Source organism: Nuphar pumila, chromosome 3 (genome assembly GCF_984573655.1).
Source record: "Nuphar pumila chromosome 3, dmNupPumi1.hap1.1, whole genome shotgun sequence".
NCBI classification, from domain to species: Eukaryota; Viridiplantae; Streptophyta; class Magnoliopsida; order Nymphaeales; family Nymphaeaceae; genus Nuphar; species Nuphar pumila.
Window position 1 is genome coordinate 37,763,730 of NC_143251.1, and position 19,236 is coordinate 37,782,965.

A 19,236-nucleotide genomic window follows, 5' to 3' on the forward strand; every position below is an offset into this window, starting at 1 on the left:
CGTTTCTAAGCTTGTTGATCATACCAATTCTTCCGTTGAATTTACTCTGTCTTTTGTTTATGTCAAGGATCTACAAATGAAGGAGACAGTCGCTAGAGGGGGAATGTCGGGGAAATATGTATGTCTTCCAGGAGGATCCTTCTACTTGTGTTCGACCTACCTTGAAGTCCTCGCCTCAGTCTATGTCGTCAAAGAATGTTCATGTGTTCAGTTTGCAATCTTCGAATAAATGTAATAAGCCTGATTTTTGGCATTCGTGTCTTGATCATTGTGGTCGAGTCTTTGTTGAGCGATTAGTATCTGATGGTCTTATTCCTGAATCTAGCTTGATTCCTAGTTCAGTTAATAAAATGTGTTCAAGTTGTCAAATGTATAAGAGTCATGTTCTTTCTTTTCATTCAATAAATGAGAGAACTTCAAGGCCTTTTGAAATCATCTGTTCTGGTGCGGGGACCAGCCCCTAATCCCTCTAACTTTGGCAGCAAATATTATGTTATCTTCATCGATAATTTCTCCCGTTTCACTTGGATATATTTCATGAAGAATAAATCGAAAGTTTTCTCCATTTTTCGTTGCTTTCAACTCATTTTTCTTGTGATATTCTACATTTCCAATGTGATGGTAGAGGGGGGGAATACTCCTCTAGGGATTTTATCAATTATCTCCAAGATAGTGGGATAAATCGTAGAGTATCTTGTCCGCATACGCCCCAACATAATGGAGTTGCAGAATGGAAACATCGTCACATTGGGGAGAGTGCTATGAGCATGATGCACGGAAGTCGTACTCCCATAGGACTCTCGACAAAGGCCTTTCACTCTGTTGTTTACATTATTAATTGTCTACCCATGAAGCTTTTAGAAAATGAATCCCCTTATTTCGTCCTGTTTGGGAAACATCCTGATTATGATGAACTAAAAAATTTTGGCTGCACGTGTTATGTTCATATTGACTCTTCTCTGTGAAACAAGTTTCAAGCTAAGGCATCAAAGTGCAAATTTGTCGGATATGCAGATCATCACAAAAGGTACATGTGTTATGACCCTGATGGCAGACGAATCAAGATATCTAGGAATCTAGTTTTTTATGAGAGTGATTTTGGAGATGGAGAACATGTTTCTGCCCAAACCAATATGAGTGTGCTATTTTATGATCCATGGCTCAGTGCAGAGCTTTTTCCTGAAACAAACAATGAGTGTTCTTCCTCCTGTAATCAAGGAATATCCTATCAAGATGGAAACAATGGCATACAGGAACTTGAAATAGAACATCCTCCAGAGATTAACAAGTTTGCTGGACAAGTTTATAGGAGAAGAGAAAGGGACTCACTCTTGACCAAGGTTTTAAAACCCATGACTCGGAACTCGACTCGTTCTTTATTGACTCGTGACTCGGCGGGTCAACTCGGTGACTCCGACCGGGTTTTGTTAACTTTTGATTTTAAAAAAAAATAATGTATAAATTATCATTTAAACATATAAAAGTTTGTAGAATGACTTAATTACTAGTGTAATTGATTAATAAGTAAAATAACATCAAGTAAAACTATATCTAACTTATAATTACTCGTCTAATAGCAAGAAATCGAACAACCAAGCAAAACAATAATTCAATATTTCAATAGAAACAAGCCCTAAAGTAAAGTTAAGTTAAAAACTTACAAGAGTAAGAGTAAAAACTAAAGTAAAGATAATCATACTTGAGCAATCTGCCAATGCATCTCAACAATCAACTTTTGCATCTCAGCAATAACTATACTAGACTCATGGCCATATAACATAATTACAAAGTTCATAAGTATAAAGTTAATGATCATAACACAATGACAATCAAATTTCAAACATCCAAAATTCATCCACTTTTACAAAATATGATATCTCAATTCTCAAGTCAAGAGTCAATGGCTCAAATCTCAAATAGAGGTGAAGTGTTATTATTTGAAACTTCATTTGAATCAATTCTTGAGTTGAAAGTAGAAATTAATGGCTGAATTGGAGTACTAATGGTTGCATTTTCCCTTGCATCTTCATCTTCAACTCCATCACCACCTCCGTCATCAATAAGATTAGCTTCTTCAATGTTTTCAACTTCCATCTCCAAGTCTCTTAAGAAATCCTTCATTCAATAAAATATGACACATTTGAGTTAACATGCAATAGAGAAAGACAAAAAACTAAATTAAAAAAATTTTAATCAAGTTAAAATATCAAACAAACTTTTATGGTTTTACCTCATCTCCATCTAAAACTCCTTCTTGCATGACCCATTCATCCATTGGTGTTTGCAAATATATATTTTCCAAAGAAATTAGGTCAAGACGTGTTCTCTTTAATTGCTTTTCTCTCAGACGTAAATTATAATGGACAAACATTAAGTCATTAAGTTTCTTTTGAGCTAATCTATTTCTTTTCTTAGTGTGAATTTGATCAAAAGTACTCCAATTTCGTTCACATCCAGAAGAAGAACATGTTTGACTAAGTATACGAATAGCAATTTTTTGAAGATCGGGGGCACATATTCCATGCATTTTCCACCACATTGATGCATACAACCAAAACACACAAAAATGAAAAGTTGATTAAAAGAATATTCTTTTGCACAACACAACAATAATGTTAAAGATAAATCACCTGGCTTATGTTCATCTCTAGTCATAACAGCTATAGAAGTACCAAAATCTGCACTTGCGTCTTCAAATAACTCAAGTTGCTTGCATGCTCTTACTCTAGCTGAAATATTTGGCTTCAACTTCTCAATACATTTAATTAAACCACGCCTTACTTCAGGATGCTTTGTGAATTACATGAAATAGTGCAAATAGTCAAATACATTAAATTGATAATTGATAAAAGAAAGTTCATATTCAAAATTTAAAATAATTAATAAAAAGATATAAACAAATACATACCTTAGAAAATTGTGGACTATAGTGGTATTTGGGATTGAGATAGTATGCTGCTGCATGAAGAGGGTGATGAAGTTGATTTTCCCAACGATTGTCAATTATTTTCCAATAAGGTTTATATTTTTTCTCCTCATTGTCACGAATTTCTTTTATAGCCTCTTTGGCTCTATCCATAGCTTCATAAAGATAACCCATTGTAGGATTTTCTTCTACATCGACCATTCTCAAAACTTTGACCAGAGGTTCTATTGTTTTAACAGTTGATTCTACGACTCTCCAAAAATTACTATTCAATATAATATCCTCCATCTCTTTTCCCTCAGCAAATGATGAATATTTTGAATTGTTCCATTCATCTGATGCAATCATTTTTCTAAGACCACTTCGATGTTCTAGCAAAGATTGAAGCATGATAAAATTAGTGGCAAATCTTGTAGTAACCGGTTTTAGAATTTCTTTCTTATTAGAAAATTGAGTCCTCATTAGGTTCAAAACAAAAGTATGATTGTAGATGAACTTCATGATCTTTTTTCCTTTTTCCACACATCCAGCTATGCTTTTTATCTTAGACAAATCTTCAAGCATGAGATCTATGCAATGAGCTGCACAAGGAGTCCAAAATATGGTTTTCCTCCTATCATCCAACATTTTTCCAGCTGCTTGATAGTTGACTGCATTATCTGTGATTATCTGTCATTTTTTAATTTCAAAACATTATTAACAGACTAGACAAATTATAAATATCAATGTTTAATAGAAAATTACAAAAGAACAGATTAATATACGTGAATAACACTCTTTGCACCTACTGTTTCCACCACTTCATCAAATAATTTTAATAAATTTTCTCGATTCTTCACGATACTTGTTGCATCAACTGATTTCAAGAAGTAAATGCCCCTTGGACAATGAACCAAAAAATTTATCAATGTCATTTGTGTTGCATCTTTCCAACCATCAGCCATAATAGAACAACCCATTTCAACCCAAGACTCCTTGTATTCTTTGAAATAATCATCAATTTTTTTAATTTCTTCTTGTAACAATCTTCCAGAAATCTCAGATGAAGAAGGCGGCTTCAATCACATTCCTACTGAGGAACAAACTTCAATAATCTTCGTAAAGTAAGGAGAATTGGCTGCGTTGAAAGGAATGGCTGAATGATAAAAAAAACTCGCAATAGCTGAACATAACCTATCTCTAGCTTTTTTATCCAAAGCTGCTTTTATTCCAAGTTGTTTCATTGATGGAGACCCTGCCTTCACTTAAACAAAAGCATCAAGATTATGCTTTTGGGCATCATTCATCAATTTTTTTCCCTTTATATATCTTTTCTCAGAAGACTCATCACTTTCATCTGACAAGTCCATATCATTATCATTTACTTCAACAAAGGAACCAATCTCATTTACGATATTTCTCTTATATAATTTGTGTTCCTTAAATGACTCCAAATTCTTACGAATTTTTTTCTTACAGATTCTTCGACTTTGTCACATGGTTTCACCTCTCCTTTAATACCAGCAAGATGATACTTAAGTCTATTAATGTCACCACTCATTTGTTTTGTACACCAAGTATATTGTACCCTCTTCTTTTTCTTATCAAGTGGTAAACCAAAATCCCACACAGGGTCCTTTCCTTTAGTGAATGTTGTTGGAGTCCTTGAAGATCCTTCTTCTGACATTTCTTTGATGATTTGATAAATCTAAAACTGTTAAATTTGAAAAGTTAAAAACATACGTACGGTTAGTAGATTATGCACAAACCCACCAAGGAAAGTTAAAAACATAGTGTCATACAAGTATAAAACTAAAACTATACATGGTACACTACATAATGCACACAAACTGAATATTGTATATGCTCATCAGCATAAGCAAGTTATCATTTTTTTTTACTATTAACACTAGCACGATCAAGTTATCAACAACAAAAAAAACCATTAGTGCATGATTCGTTGCCAAAAAAAATAAATTATACAGGGAGAATCCAAAATCGAAACCAAATCAGAATCCTAAAAACTTGTACCCGTTACCCAAAACCAACAGATTTGGACTTTTCAGAAATCATGCCCCTTGGTATCTAATATTCTTCATTAATTGTTTTTGTGTTCCTTGGTCTCTGAAGAGAAAAACGGCCTAAACAAAAAAAATCTTAGTGATGCATATAAATATTTTTTTCACAACGCTTATATGCTTCAATTATTGAAAGTCGTAGGTAGGCTACGGTGTATACAAAGTCGGATATTGCACATGCAGTGGGAGCCGTTTAGCTGATATATGAACAATCCAGGCAAGATGCATTGGAAAGTTGTAAATAAATTCTCAAATATTTGAGATAGAGTCTGGTATGTAGGCTAAGAGATTAGGCTTCGGGGTGCGTAGACACAGATTTTGATGGTGATAGCAGAAAAAACACTATTACCTACTTTACCTCTCATTTTATTTTGCTTTATTATGTTCTTATTCTCCTTATCACCCATCCCACACTCAATTATCGTCCAAAACCAAGTAAAACAACACCCTAGAGCTGCACCGACTTTGAGGCTTGTAGTAGAACGACGGGTTGATGTAGTTGGGGTACAAGTCTTGCTGGCAGATTTGTCGTGTAACAAAGAGGAGTCCCACATACATCTTTTTGTTCTTTGCTCAGTGGGGAAAAGGATGTTGAACCTCTTTGGTCGATGGCGACTTCCTATGAAGTTGTTAGAGCAGAAGCTATGGCATTGGGGAGGAATGGTTTTAAAAATAAGGTAGTGCACCAGTGTTGGTTTGCAGCATTCCAAATTGTGATTTGAAGCATATCCTCCCCAGAAGGGCAGGTGATTTTGACAAGAACGATGACATATATTATGCAGTAAGTTCAGTATTCAAAGCAATTCCAGAACGCTTCAGGTACTGAGGGTGCGCCTCAGTACCTAGAGCGTGCGCCTTGCCTGTGAGGCGTGCGCTTCAAGTACTGAGGTGTACGCTTCAAGTACTGAGGCGTACGCCTCTCACAACACTGCTCGCAGCAGCCGAAGGACCACCATGAATCCTTTACAAAACTCGCCAGAAAATCTTGCCGGAAATTATCGCAGCGGTAGAAAGAAACACAAAAAGGGAAAAATTGAAAAAACATACCTGGTGGCGTCGAAAAATCTCGTCGATGCATTATTTTTGCTGGAGAAGACACGTCGGAGCTGCGACGATGCCTTACTATTCAGTATTCACCGTCGATGTGCCTTCGTCGGCGTCACTGTTCACGTCGGAGTTACTGTTTGTGATGCAAATACAAAATGCAAAAAAATAAACACGATGGCAAACCACGCCTGAGTTAGTGTTCACGCCGGAAACTCCTTTCCGACGTCACTTTTCTCGTCGGAGTTCTCGTCGGATGGTTGGAGCTGCAGCCGCACCTTCTCGGCTTTTCCACTCTTCCATCGACGGTTGAACACAATGAACAGTGAAAACCTTAAGGGTTTTCGACTTTTCGTTAACAACTTAAAGGGTAAAAGAAACAATATTGCAAAAATGCCATTAACACAAACCATCCGAGTTGTCCGATTCTATTTGACCCATGACTCGTCCCGAGTCGCGCGAGTCCAAGCGATCCCTCCAGCGAGTTTTGTAAATCCGAAAACGACATAACTCGCCCGAGTTCAACGTGACTCGTGACTCGACCGAGTCAGGCCGAGTCAAGCTGAGTCATGCCCGAGTCTTGGTAACCCGAGTATGCCTTACCGAGTTGACTCGCTAGAGGGCCGAGCCGAGCTGAGTCAGCCGAGTCAACGAGTTGACTCGACGAGTTTTTAAACGTTGCACTTGACTCCAAATGATATTGAACAAGAAGCACCTACGCTTCATTCATCCAATGACGTTACTTCTCCAGTATCTAATACAATAGCACTTCCAATCAGGTGATATGAAAGAGCTCGGCATCCTATTAAAAGATGGGTCAGTTATGAGAATTTTACCATGGACTTTCAGTTATTTTTATCACAGATTGAGAAAGAGACCGAGCCAAGACATTTTTATCAAGCCATTAACTCCAAAAAATGGATTCAAGCCATGAATGAAGAGATGGAAGCCTTGTACCAATGTCAAACATGGACAGTTGTTCCTCGACCCTCAGATAAAAATGTTGTTGGGTCACGATGGCTCAACAAAATCAAATACAAACCGGATGGGAGTATTGAACGATACAAAGCTTGTCTCGTAGCAAAGGGATACACCCAAGAGTTTGGACAGGACTATGATGAAACTTTTAGTCCAGTTGTGAAAATGGGCACAATCCGCATAGTTCTTTTATTGGCTGTAGATTATGGTTGGAGAATAAATCAGCTAGATGTGAAGAATGCTTTTCTTCATGGGGATTTAAAGGAAGAAGTATACATGGAACAACCGCTAGGATATACAGAAGGAGATTCAAAGGAGTATGTATGCAGACTAAATCGAGCACTCTATGGACTGAAACAAGTGTCTCGATCTTGGTTTGAGAGCTTCTCCCTAGAAATTCAAAGACATGGTTTTTATCGAACACAATTGGATCATTCTCTCTTTATTCTTCAAGGTAAGGACTTTACTACCTTCTTGTTGATATATATTGATGATATAATTATTACAGGAAACAGTGACAACCATGTTCAAGAAACTAAGGATCTTCTAAGTTAAAAGTTCAAAATGAAAGACCTTGGAAATCTTCGATACTTTCTTGGAGTAGAGGTGGATAATCAAGGAAATAAACTTACTTTGACTCAACATAAATACACTCTGGATCTGTTAGAAAAGGGTGGGATGAAAGATTGCAAGCCTCTTGCTACTCCTAGTGTGATTAACCAGAAACTAAGTGTGTGAAATGGAAACTTGTATCATGATCCCACCAAATATCGGAGCCTAGCTAGAATGCTTCAATATCTCACCTTTACCAGGCCCGATATCACATATTCAGTCAATCAAGTTTCTCAATTCATGCATGAGCCAAGGACGGGGCACATGGATGCAGTAAAAAGGATACTGCGATACTTGAAGAGTACTATTGGAGATGGACTTTTGTATACCAAAAGCAAATTCGTGAATAATGCTCATGATATCATTGCTTATTCAGATGCAGACTGGGCCGGAGATCATGATGATCGAAAGTCAGTTTCAGGATATAAGGTTTTCATTGGTGTCAATCTTGTTTCCTGGAGTAGTAGAAAACAGAAGGTAGTGGCTAGATCTAGCACGGAAGTCGAATACAGGGCGATGGCTGCTGCTACGGCAGAAGTAACATGGACTAGACATTTGTTAATAGAATTAAAGGAACTGATTGCTAATTGCTTTCTCCTTTGTGACAACCAAAGTGCTATTCAAATATCTCTTAATCCTATTCATCACAGCAAAACCAAACACATTGAGATTGATCAGCATTTTATCAGGCAAAAGATTGAAGAAAAACACATTGAGCCTCATTATGTTAGAACAGAAGACCAAGTGGCTGATTTGTTCACTAAAGGACTCACAAAGTGTCGTTTTTGGTTCCTAAAGAGCAAGTTGTCCATGATTCAAAATCATGCACAACTTGAGGGGGACTGTTAGACATGGCAGATATCGTGCATTTGTATTTGTATTTGTATTTAAGTTTGGATCAGGATCCAAACTACTTGTATCATGTCCAGCCAATATTGGGGCATACTTGTAAATACTTGTAACCTATTAGAGTTACTTGTAAAGTACCATGTATTAGGTTTTGTTTTATAAATTAAAGGAAGAGATCACAATTTTTCCATTATTGGAAAAACGTGAGCAGTTCCAGCCCCATTATCTTTCCTCCTTGCAGCTTCTTGTTTATCGATTTTAGAGAATTCTGATACTAGTATCCCCGACATTAGTTGTGGAGGTCTAATGTTCCGAAGGTGATTCGGTTGAGAGCTAAGTTTAGAACTCAGTAATAAAATACAAATTGTGTGTTAAGCTACCTTGAGAACCTAACTTGACCTTGGGGAAATTGTACCCTCTTGGTGTATCCGCGGGCAACGGTAATTAAAAAGAACTTAAACTGTATGCATTTAATAGAGCATACATATGGAAAGAAAAACTTAAATGAAAGACAATAAAGTGTTTATACGTTGCACATAAATCATGCATAATCTTGTTATGCATTAGGACATGCATATTTTATATGTTCCCTTAATTGTTACATGTTGATTGATGCATGATGTTATCTTTCTAATACATGTTGAATGACTTCCTTACTTAAATTGTAATTCGTACTGTTGATTAATGTTCTTTCATGCTTAATAAATGTATCATGTTGCATAAATACTTAATTGAATTATGTAATTGTCATAATTGCATTCTTCTGAATAATTGCATGAAATCGTATCTGTATTCTTTATGATCATTTATTTTCAATAGAAGGATCTGTATGCAGAATTCTTCGAATTTCTGACCCCCTCTTTTTGTGGTTTTTCGCAACCGCATGTGATCAGTGAAGCGACAAGCTTCTGGGAAAGTTACGGGTGTCATGCACTTGCTAGACAAAGTACAGATGGACAGCGTGACTCAGTCTTCTTTTATTTTTCTTTTTGTTTCATTTATTTGTTATTGCACTCTGAATCCTTCATTTATGCAATTGTCTCTAGACTTATTTATCAGTATGTCAATAAAGGTTTGATTTGGTATGGATGATAATTGTAAGCTCTATTGTGGTTGGTTGTTTATCTAATTGGGAGTGGAACTGTAAAAGCCTCAGGTTTCTGGGAAGATTTTTGCAATGGTTAAAAAAAAAATCACATTTTCAAGGGCTATGAGTTGGGGTCGTTACACCTAATACACATATGATCAATGTTGTTCCTGTTGAAATATAAAGTCCATATATATATATATATATATATATATATATATATATATATATATATATATATATAGATTGTAATATCCGATAATGGTAAATAGGTCATTTCTAGTTTTTACGCATATTCACTTTAAGAATATGATTATAACTTATTTTCTTTTTCTTTAGTTTTATTTTTTTCTTTTTGTTATATTTTTCATTTTTTTAACCTTTGGGGGCCCACACAATAGTCGTTGGGCCCCTCCAACGGTCACAATTGTGACCGTTGGAGGGGCTCCAACGTCTATATGTGGAGTCCCTCCAAGGTCTCCATGTATTATAAATAGGGGTTGAACCCTATTGTATTTCTTAAGCTTTTGAGTAAAAGCTCTCTCACTTCTTTAATAAAGATTTATATTTTTATGCCTTTGTGTGTTTTGGGTTCTCTTCAATGTGTTGTGCCTTTGTGCACATTTGTTCCAATTATTATTATTGTGCCTTTGTGCACGTGTTTCTCATAAAGAACTTAGTGTCCTTATGTTCATTGTCTCTTTGAAGGCATTTTCACAGTTTCGTATAGGTATATACAAGTTTTTCTTTCATTTCAAATTATCTCTAATGGCCTCTTTTGCCTTATCCATGGCATCATAGAGATAACCCATAGTTGGTTTGTCTTCATTGTCAACCAATCGAAGCACATTTACCAAAAGTATAGTTATAACTCCGCGCATGAATCTCAAAATTCACTTCTTAATACAATATCTATAATTTCACGCATGAATCCCAAAATTCACTTATGAAAACAATATCTACAATTTCTCTGGGATTTTGTTTTTGTGAATGGGGATATGCATTTCACTCATCTGATGAAAAATATTTATTTTAGTGCAACTCTATTATTTACTAGACTTTACATTGTCAAAAAATTCAAAACAAATCTAGTAACTACAATACGAATCAACTCAGCACCACCAATGTACTTTCTCACCAAGTTCAAAATTCATGTATGATTATAAATAAATTTAGTAACTTCTTAGTAGCATTTAACGGTGTACTTTATATCATCTATGTTGTCGATATCCTCAAGGGTGAGGTCAATGCAATAGGCAGCACACGGGGTCCAAAAGAATGACTCAAAATTTTTTGTCAATTCTTAATCTATTTTTCTATAATTTTTTGCATTATCAGTAATAAATTGCATAATATTTTGAGGTTCAACCTCTTGCACAACCTAATAAAAAATCTGAGCAATACATTTGTTGTCTTGGGTTTATCAAACAGATTAATTGACTTCAAAAACATAGTTCATTTGGAACAATAGACACAAAAATTTATCAAGGTCATTAACTTTCTGTATGTCCACCCATCTGGCATGATGTTATACCTAGTTTCTCTCCATTACTACCTCATCTCATCACAATATGCCTTCACTTCTTTCACATTAATATCTAAAACTTTTCTTCCCAAAGCATGATATGAAGGCATCTTGTATCCAGGCCCGATACTAGTTATAGCATCTGCTATGAAAGGAATTTGTCACATTGAATGTAACGACCCCAATCCATACCCTTTAAAAATGCGGAATATTTTTTTTTCTAAGAGTTGCGGAAACCTTTCCAGAGATCTGGGGTCCTCACAGTTCCACTTTCCATTGGATAGCCCAACCACCACAAACGAAGTTGCAATCATCATCCATAAGAACCAACTAAAACTCTTTTATTAATGAGTAAGAAAATTTCAAAGACAAGGTTTTATTCAACTGAAAATAAAGTAACAATTGCAGAAATTAAAAGAACTAAAAGAAGCAAAATATAGAGCCACTTTGTCCTCTGCTGAAGCCGTCAAACTCAAGTATGACTCTCATCCATCCCCAGATGCATGTTCAACTTCACTGTTCACCATATCCTGTGAAAAACCAACAAAGTAGGGTGTCAGAACCGAAATTCTGAACACAGCTACTTCTAAAGAAACCAGATGAGATAAGGAACATGGATAAGATTTCATGCAGTGATTTGAGTGAGTGCAGATATAAAATTTACAACATTCAAATATCCATAACTACCAATAATTGCATATACTCACCAGTCAAGAACAGTAAAGCAGTGTCATATATCAATAACTAAATAATCAAACCTTTCAGCATGATTTCACAAAGTAAATCATATGCTACCACCAAATGATGTCATGATATCAAGAATGATTCAAACATGCATGATCTAATGCATAACAGAAAAATGCATGATTATGTGCAATGCATGATTTCTTCTGTTATCTTTCATTTAAATTTCATCTTTCCATATGCATGCCCTATTAAATGCACACATCTTTAAGTTCCTCTTTTTAATTACCGTGGCCCGCGGATACACCAAACGGGTACAAACCCCGAGGTCAAGTAGGTTCTCAGGGTAGCTTAACACGCAATTTGTATTTTATTACTGGGTTCCAACTTAACCCTCGACCGATATCAGGAAACAACACCATCCATCGGAACATTAGACCTCCACATCTAATGTTGGGGACACAAGAGACACCTCACGCCCACAAGTGTCACTTCCTTGGTACCATAACAACAGCTGTGTCAAAACACACCACTCCCGGGTAAAGTGGCGGACTCTCCCTAAAACCGTGGACAGGAGAAAGAACCTCAATATCGGGTTCAGGGGACCAAATTCACGCACACGGAGTTTTTGTATCCTCACAGTCTCCCCCAAACCGGATATCTAAGATTCTCATACTCCAGATAAGATATCTCAGAAAGTATATTACAATGTTCTTATTCATTATATTTTTATTTAAAGTTCATTCTTTAAGTTTGCAACACCATATGCAAAATTAAAGTGAAAACCCGCATCCTCCCTTGCGGGGACCCATTCGGGACTCCAGCCCGTATAAACCACTAGAACAGTGTAGTAATGTGCCAAACCATCTTATGTGGTTTAAGTGATGCAGTTAAAAACATATATAAAAGAAAACCCAACCCACGGCTCTCCAGGCCGATGACGGTCCATTTAGGCCATCGAGGCATCACATCACAAAACAAAAGTAGTGTTTTATTTATAACACTAAGCCAAAGTGCCAAAAGCATGTGCACTTATGAAAATCATAAACCCAAACATATGCATGTCATAATGCATTCATATGCATTTTCAATATGTGTGTGTTACCTACATCACATATGTGTATTAACCAAATCCATGGTTTCTTTAAGTGTATGAGTGTTCATGTACCATCTCACATAATAAATCAAACATTCATGCCCAAGAAGAATTATCAATAACCAAATCATGCTCACATTCCAGATTTCACAACTAGTATGATGAAAAACAAAACAACATTTACATGATTACTGGGCAAAAGTGTAAGCTTTGCCATATGCTAGGGAAGTTAGTCGGGCTTACCAATCCCAGACCCGCCAACCTCCTAGCTAGAAGTTTAGTCAATTCAGTCCAGCGAGTAATACTCTCAATGTCACTTTATAATGAACTTCATATTAGAAAGCATATAACCCCTTCGGCTATTCATATGATAACCAAATGAATATACCTTAGTCAAATCATAAGTGAAAGGAAAACAAGCCCACACAGATGCAGTGTCATGATAGGATTATCAATCTCAGTTCAACATGAAACAACCCTCACATATGCAGTTTTAAATAACAATCGGATTCCTTCTTACATCGAAATGATTCTTTTATATGAAATTTACACTTACACATTTTTAAGTGCTAAGCTAAGTTTCCATATGAGCCATACTATACATGAACAAGGATTCAATCGACCTGTCATTTGTCCACAAGCATGGACAGTTAAGGAAATGGCATTTATCATATTTTCCTTTGTTCGGATCAGTATTTTGATCATACACAAAAATCCATTAAATCCGGACCAGTTTCAGGACTGATTCATATCAGTCAACATAAAATCACACACCTCCTGTTACAAAACAATTTAAATGACTACCTGGACTCCTATTCAAGAATACAATGCCCAAAAACGGAAACAGCAAAAACAAACCTCATTTGGAAGTCATGTATTGGTTTTCAGATTTCACGTCCTATCTTCTTAAGCAGGTTATAATGAACACTATTAGATATAACTGGCAACTCAAGTTATGATTCAAGAATCCCATACTGTGTCCTACAGTTACGGGTTTAAGCTGCACACAAGAGCAAGCATGTGTCACTTAATGAAACTGTGTGCATAGTCAGCATGTCACGGTATAACAGTGGATTCCAGACAGGCCACAAGAAGAAAACAAGTAATATATATCTACGTTCTTGACGTGCATCCCTAACACGAATCCAATCCCGATCCAAGGTCATACAATTATTCCAAGATTACACTACCCCCAAATGAAAGCAGTAAAAGTAAATGGGAATCAGAAATCAAGATTTCCAACAGAAGTACAGAAAATTTCATGCGGTTATAGAAACATACTTGAAATAAAAAAATTCAGTTTGACTATATTCGTCAAGAAACACATGCTCTTGCTAAACATCAAAGATCAAAATACTTAGCAGGGATACGACAAGAGAACTTCAAAAGGGCGAATATCAGTCACTCTGCCCTTCACTTCTTTTTTTCATAAGCATATACCACGATTCCCAATCAATAAAACCCCAAATCGTTTTGAGTTAGGGATTTTGCAAGGTAGGGTTAGGCAGAAAAATCCCCAAATCAGAGGTAATCCCAAAAAGAATACTCGGGACCTACACGGCTGGGGCCATCCCTTACCTCAGCCGACCCCCCTTTCACAATGGAAACAACAATCGGCCATGCAAAAGGTCCCCATGGACCCTCACCTCAAAAGATTACACGGGATCGAACCCATGTTCGATCCCTCACCTAGAATCGAGAGGAGCATCGTACCTGCTTCGCTGGTTTTCCGGTGGCTGGAGGCTGCCGTCGTGGAGAGATGCAAACTAATGGTGTTTCCCCCCTACTGCCGTGAAGAAGGGAGTACTCGATGTGGCCTTTGATGGCTGTTGGCTGTCGCAGCTTTCCGGCGACCTCCTTTCCTTCGGCGTGTGTGCACCGAGCGATCGAGAGAGACGGGGAGAGATGGGGGAAGAGAGAGAGCCCGAGTGAAGAGGGCCCCCTCTCCACTCCCTTTTATCGGCCCCCTCCATGCCGAGATGGGGGGTTGGTTACGCCTTGCGTAACCCCCCTCCTGCCCCCTTTCTTTTTCTGTTACAACACTATCGGGCAACCCTTATCGGGTTGCCCTTTTTTTTTTTAAAAGGGTTGTTACATGGGGCGCGGCTCGGGTCCGAACCCGAGACCCGTAACCCGGCCCAATCTATATGGATCCACAAGTTGGATCCGAATGGATCCAACTGTGGATCCTCGGATTAATTTTAAAAACTTAAAATTTTTATTTATTTATTGTTATTATTATTATTAAATCGAGATTTAAATCAAATAATCCTAATTACCCCCTTTATGGGTCCTAGATCCGAAATGTGGATCTAGGCCCAATTTGCATAATTTGAAATATTTTATAATAAAAATTTCGGGTTTTACATTGAAGGGAATAAAAGCATCATAAAACCATCTCTCAACCGTGACATTCGCCTACTCGACTAAATGTTAAGGAGTCATAGCAGTACAAATGTCGGATTAAGCCTCAGGGGCAGTCTTAGGAGGGAAAAAACTCCTAATAGAGCCTCTAGCTCTACCACATCTCGAAGAACTCCCTCCTACTCTTTCTCCTCTTCTTTTTGTGCTCGTGACACTACTACTAGCACCAATACATCTTTCTCTTTCGCTGCAGAACTTCGTACTTCTTACTTCTGATGCTACGCTAGGGGCTGTAGGAACAAAAGTAGGGAGCTCATCTTCATCCTCTCAAGGCTCCACATACCTCATTTTTGCCTCACTCGTCTCTTTTTCATGTCTTTTTTTCTCAAACCAGTAAGTAATTGTTGGCATTGTCATTTCATGGCATCATCTGACAATTTCCTTGACGTTCAAGCCACAACATTGAGATATGTTAGCTAAATGATGCTTCAACCGAGAGATATCACCCGAAATAACAACATGACAATAGTTACATTCGATGTTCAACCAGTTTTCATCCATTATTTGAGTGCCCCATTGCCATGCCTGATCATTTGATGTCATCTTTCCCCAAAAAAGCTCAATAAAAAAAAGAATAGGTTTTTTTTTAACTTAACCCACTTCCTTGAGTGGAAAAATAGTAAAAATGCACTCTTGATGAAATCACAAAATCCCTCTCCCTTGCTCATAGATCGGACCCTAAATCGCTCTCACAAGTCTTAGAGTGTGTGGATACCTCTCTAATGACCTCTACACAAATGAGAGAGTCAGCACTCAAGAGGTCTTTAAAACCCAATAATGAAAAAAATACTTTTCGGCCCTTTTTAAGTGTGTTGAGCCTGTGTCGTACGATACACCATGTATTATATGATACTGGCATGTATCATACGATACAAGCACTCATCGCGATACGAGTGCATATCGTATTGTTTTTCTTCATAGTTACGATATGTATCATATTGTATCGTACGAGATGGTACAAACAACCTTGGTCCTAACAAAACATCATGCATCCTTATTATGGATAAATCAATAACCTACTCACATGACGATGGAAATAATTTCATTTTGAGTATTAAAGAATACTCACGGTCCACCTCTTAAAGAGATTGTCTTCTCTAACAATGTGTCAATCACTTATCACGGTGCAACACACATTTAGCACCAGTTTATCAGGCCTGATTATTGCATCAACTCCTTCCCAATAAGCATTTACAAAGTCATCCACCAATTTATATGCCATATTGACTGTGTTAGGATCCCAGTGGTTTAAGGGATTGACTTTACGCAACTTAATCACCATAGAGATTTGGTTAGGCACCTAATCTTTGGTAATTAGAGCAACCTCATGTCTCAAGTTCAATTTTTAGGAGAAACCTAGGGAAAGGGCTACCTGGGCTATGTTGAAATAGTGTGATATAGATGTATCATATGTACTATTAGTACATTGGTGCTACCCCATTCAAGTGTACATACTATTATTTAAGATGGGTATTAATGTAATCTACCAAGAGGTTAAAGGTTAACTGTTTCTGTTTCTGTTTCTGTTTCTGTTTCTGTTTCTGTTTCTGTTTCTTAGTGCAGTAAAGGAGGTATACCCCTATATGTTGTAACTCTTCTGTTTTTCTTAAAGAAGTTTGCCTAGAGTGTCTTCTTCATCTTCTTCTCTTGGTTTGCTTATTTGTGTATCTGATATGGTACCAAAGCAACAACCACTCAAGGGGATTGTTGATGGTGAGGAGGTACGTAGAGCTTCATTCTCGATATTGTTCTAACATGCATCTCGGGCTGTGTGGCATACATCCCACAGCTCATGCACACGGAGAAGCTCAGCTCACAGCCTCACAGCTCAATGCTCGCACAAGGGACGTCGCACACATAATGCGCAGCGCACAGTGCGCATACCAGCAGCACATGTGCAGGGAGGTTTGCGCCCAGCGATGTCAGCCAACCACCATGATGCCTGTGGGCCTGCTTGTTTTGGGTTTGTTAGTGTCAGTAGCTTTACTGCTTGTTTTGTAAAACCATGGCTGTTTGTAGCTTAATATTTATGGATTTTGGTTTTGGAGGTTGCATGAGGCTCTATAAAAGCTCAATTGGCACTATTTGTAAAGGAGACTTGAAAATTTGAAACTGAAACCTCTCTTTCTTCTTTGGCTGATCTTTCATCAGAGGGCCTTGTGCTCAAAGGCTAGCTTAGATCAACTTGATCTAGTTAGAGTAGGTTAGTGTGGCTCGGTTTCACTAATCCGCCCATTAGATTGGTCATCACATAGCCTCTTTGGCTTGTGAGTTGGATTTTGGCGCACATCTGAAGAGTGTTGTTAAATTATATGTCTCCATATATATATATATATATATATATATATATATATATATATATATATATAATGTATTCTGTGTATGTAAACTGAAATACCCATCGGGGGTATTTCAATAAATTCAACTATGTAATAGGTGTCAGTCCTCTAGGGACTGACTTGTCATTTTTTTTTGTACTTTATAGTTGTTGGACCAGTCCTAATGGCTATAGCCGTTGGGGCTAGTCCAATGTAATATCGCGTATTTCTACACTTAGTTAAATTTGAGGTTTTCGCAATTTTGGCCAAGTATAGAATAAGAATCGGTAGATTTTCAATTTTAGGTCGATGCTTTTGAAAATGGGCAGGGCCTAGGTCTCCTTGTCAAGGCTTTAACGAGCCACTTAAAATGTGAGGAAAACTTTTATTTTCAACCTTTAAATTCAAGCAAAATCCGATTTATATATCGTTGGATGCGTCTCAAAATTTCGAACGTAACGATATTTTATTTTTCTTGATTCGGGTTGCGATTGGCCCAAAAATCGCATTTTTTTCAAAAATGAGCAGTTTGTCGGTTCGGATCCAGATTTGGATTGGATTAGATTTGATGGATTTGATCCAAATTAATATGGATTTGGACTTTATACAAGACTCATTTAAATTTTTGGAGATAGAATTGGATCTTGGATCCCGATCCATATCCAAATCCATGTCCATCGAATTTCTACCTTTAAATTCATTAGAAACCTTTAAATTTGAGTTAATTAATGTTAAGAAGCCTCTCAAGTTAATTTGGCAAATTTTGGAAGCCTTTAGAAATTTATTTATTATTTAATATTAATTAATTAATTTAATTCTGAGATTTTAAACCTTAGCCGACAGGGTCAGCCAGGTGTAGTTGGTTCATTTAAAAAAAAACTTGGGCCATATGCATGCAAGAGAATGTAATACTCTTGTGCTTAAATTTGCTACACTGTGTTGAATCAAAGTGGTATTGCATAGTTGTATTTTCATGTGCATGTATATAATGAAATTGATATGCTCTTATGCATGAGTGTTTGCATGTGTTAATTGGATTACACTTGGTTTTATGCATGCAAGAAGAATGAAATTGCACACATGTCTAGGTTGTGTATGACGTGCATGTTCATGGTATTAGTGCCTAGTTGTTTCTTATGCATGTAATCACCTGAAATTATCATGTCTTGCATATAATCAGTGACAGGAGTGTTCACATGTTCAGTTGTATGATTCGTGAATAAAAGCATGTATTGGTTCACTTGTTTAGTTGAATTGGTTTATGAATGAAAGTGTGCATTTAACATGATTATGTAAACTCATGCGCATGCATATGAATATTATTGTTTCATGCACATGATTAAATTGGCATATAGGAATGTGCATCGAAAAGCACGTTGACATCAGTGCATGCATGACATGTTATGATTTTTACTTGTGATGCATTGATGTCGTGCGAACCTTGAGCATGTGTTGCTCCTTGTTTGAGATGTTATGCATTGCAAAAATTAAAGGTGATATTATTGTTCTAATTGCACTGTTGTATGTTGCCACGGGTTGTGGTCCCGTGAAAAGCTTTGCATGTTGATTTGTGAGCTTGTATTATTAATTCTGCATGTTGAATTGCAAATTAAAGAAGATAAATTAATAACAAGAT

The 19,236-nt window shown here is 36.9% G+C and overlaps 1 protein-coding gene across 3 annotated transcripts in view; it reads right to left on the minus strand.

Moving 5' to 3' along the window:
* The window catches only part of NRPC2 (nuclear RNA polymerase C2), a 232,475-nt gene that overhangs the window by 50,693 nt on the left and 162,546 nt on the right, over nt 1–19,236 (minus strand). Inside the window, exon 32 of one of the 3 annotated variants that reach the window (XM_089999322.1) lies at nt 11,264–11,608. The exons of the other annotated variants lie outside the window; for them this stretch is intronic. Within the exon in view, the coding sequence (XP_089855448.1) occupies nt 11,599–11,608 (10 nt within the window). The 3' untranslated portion in view covers nt 11,264–11,598. Of the gene's footprint in view, nt 1–11,263; nt 11,609–19,236 lie in introns of those variants that run through there. 3 annotated transcript variants of the gene reach the window in all.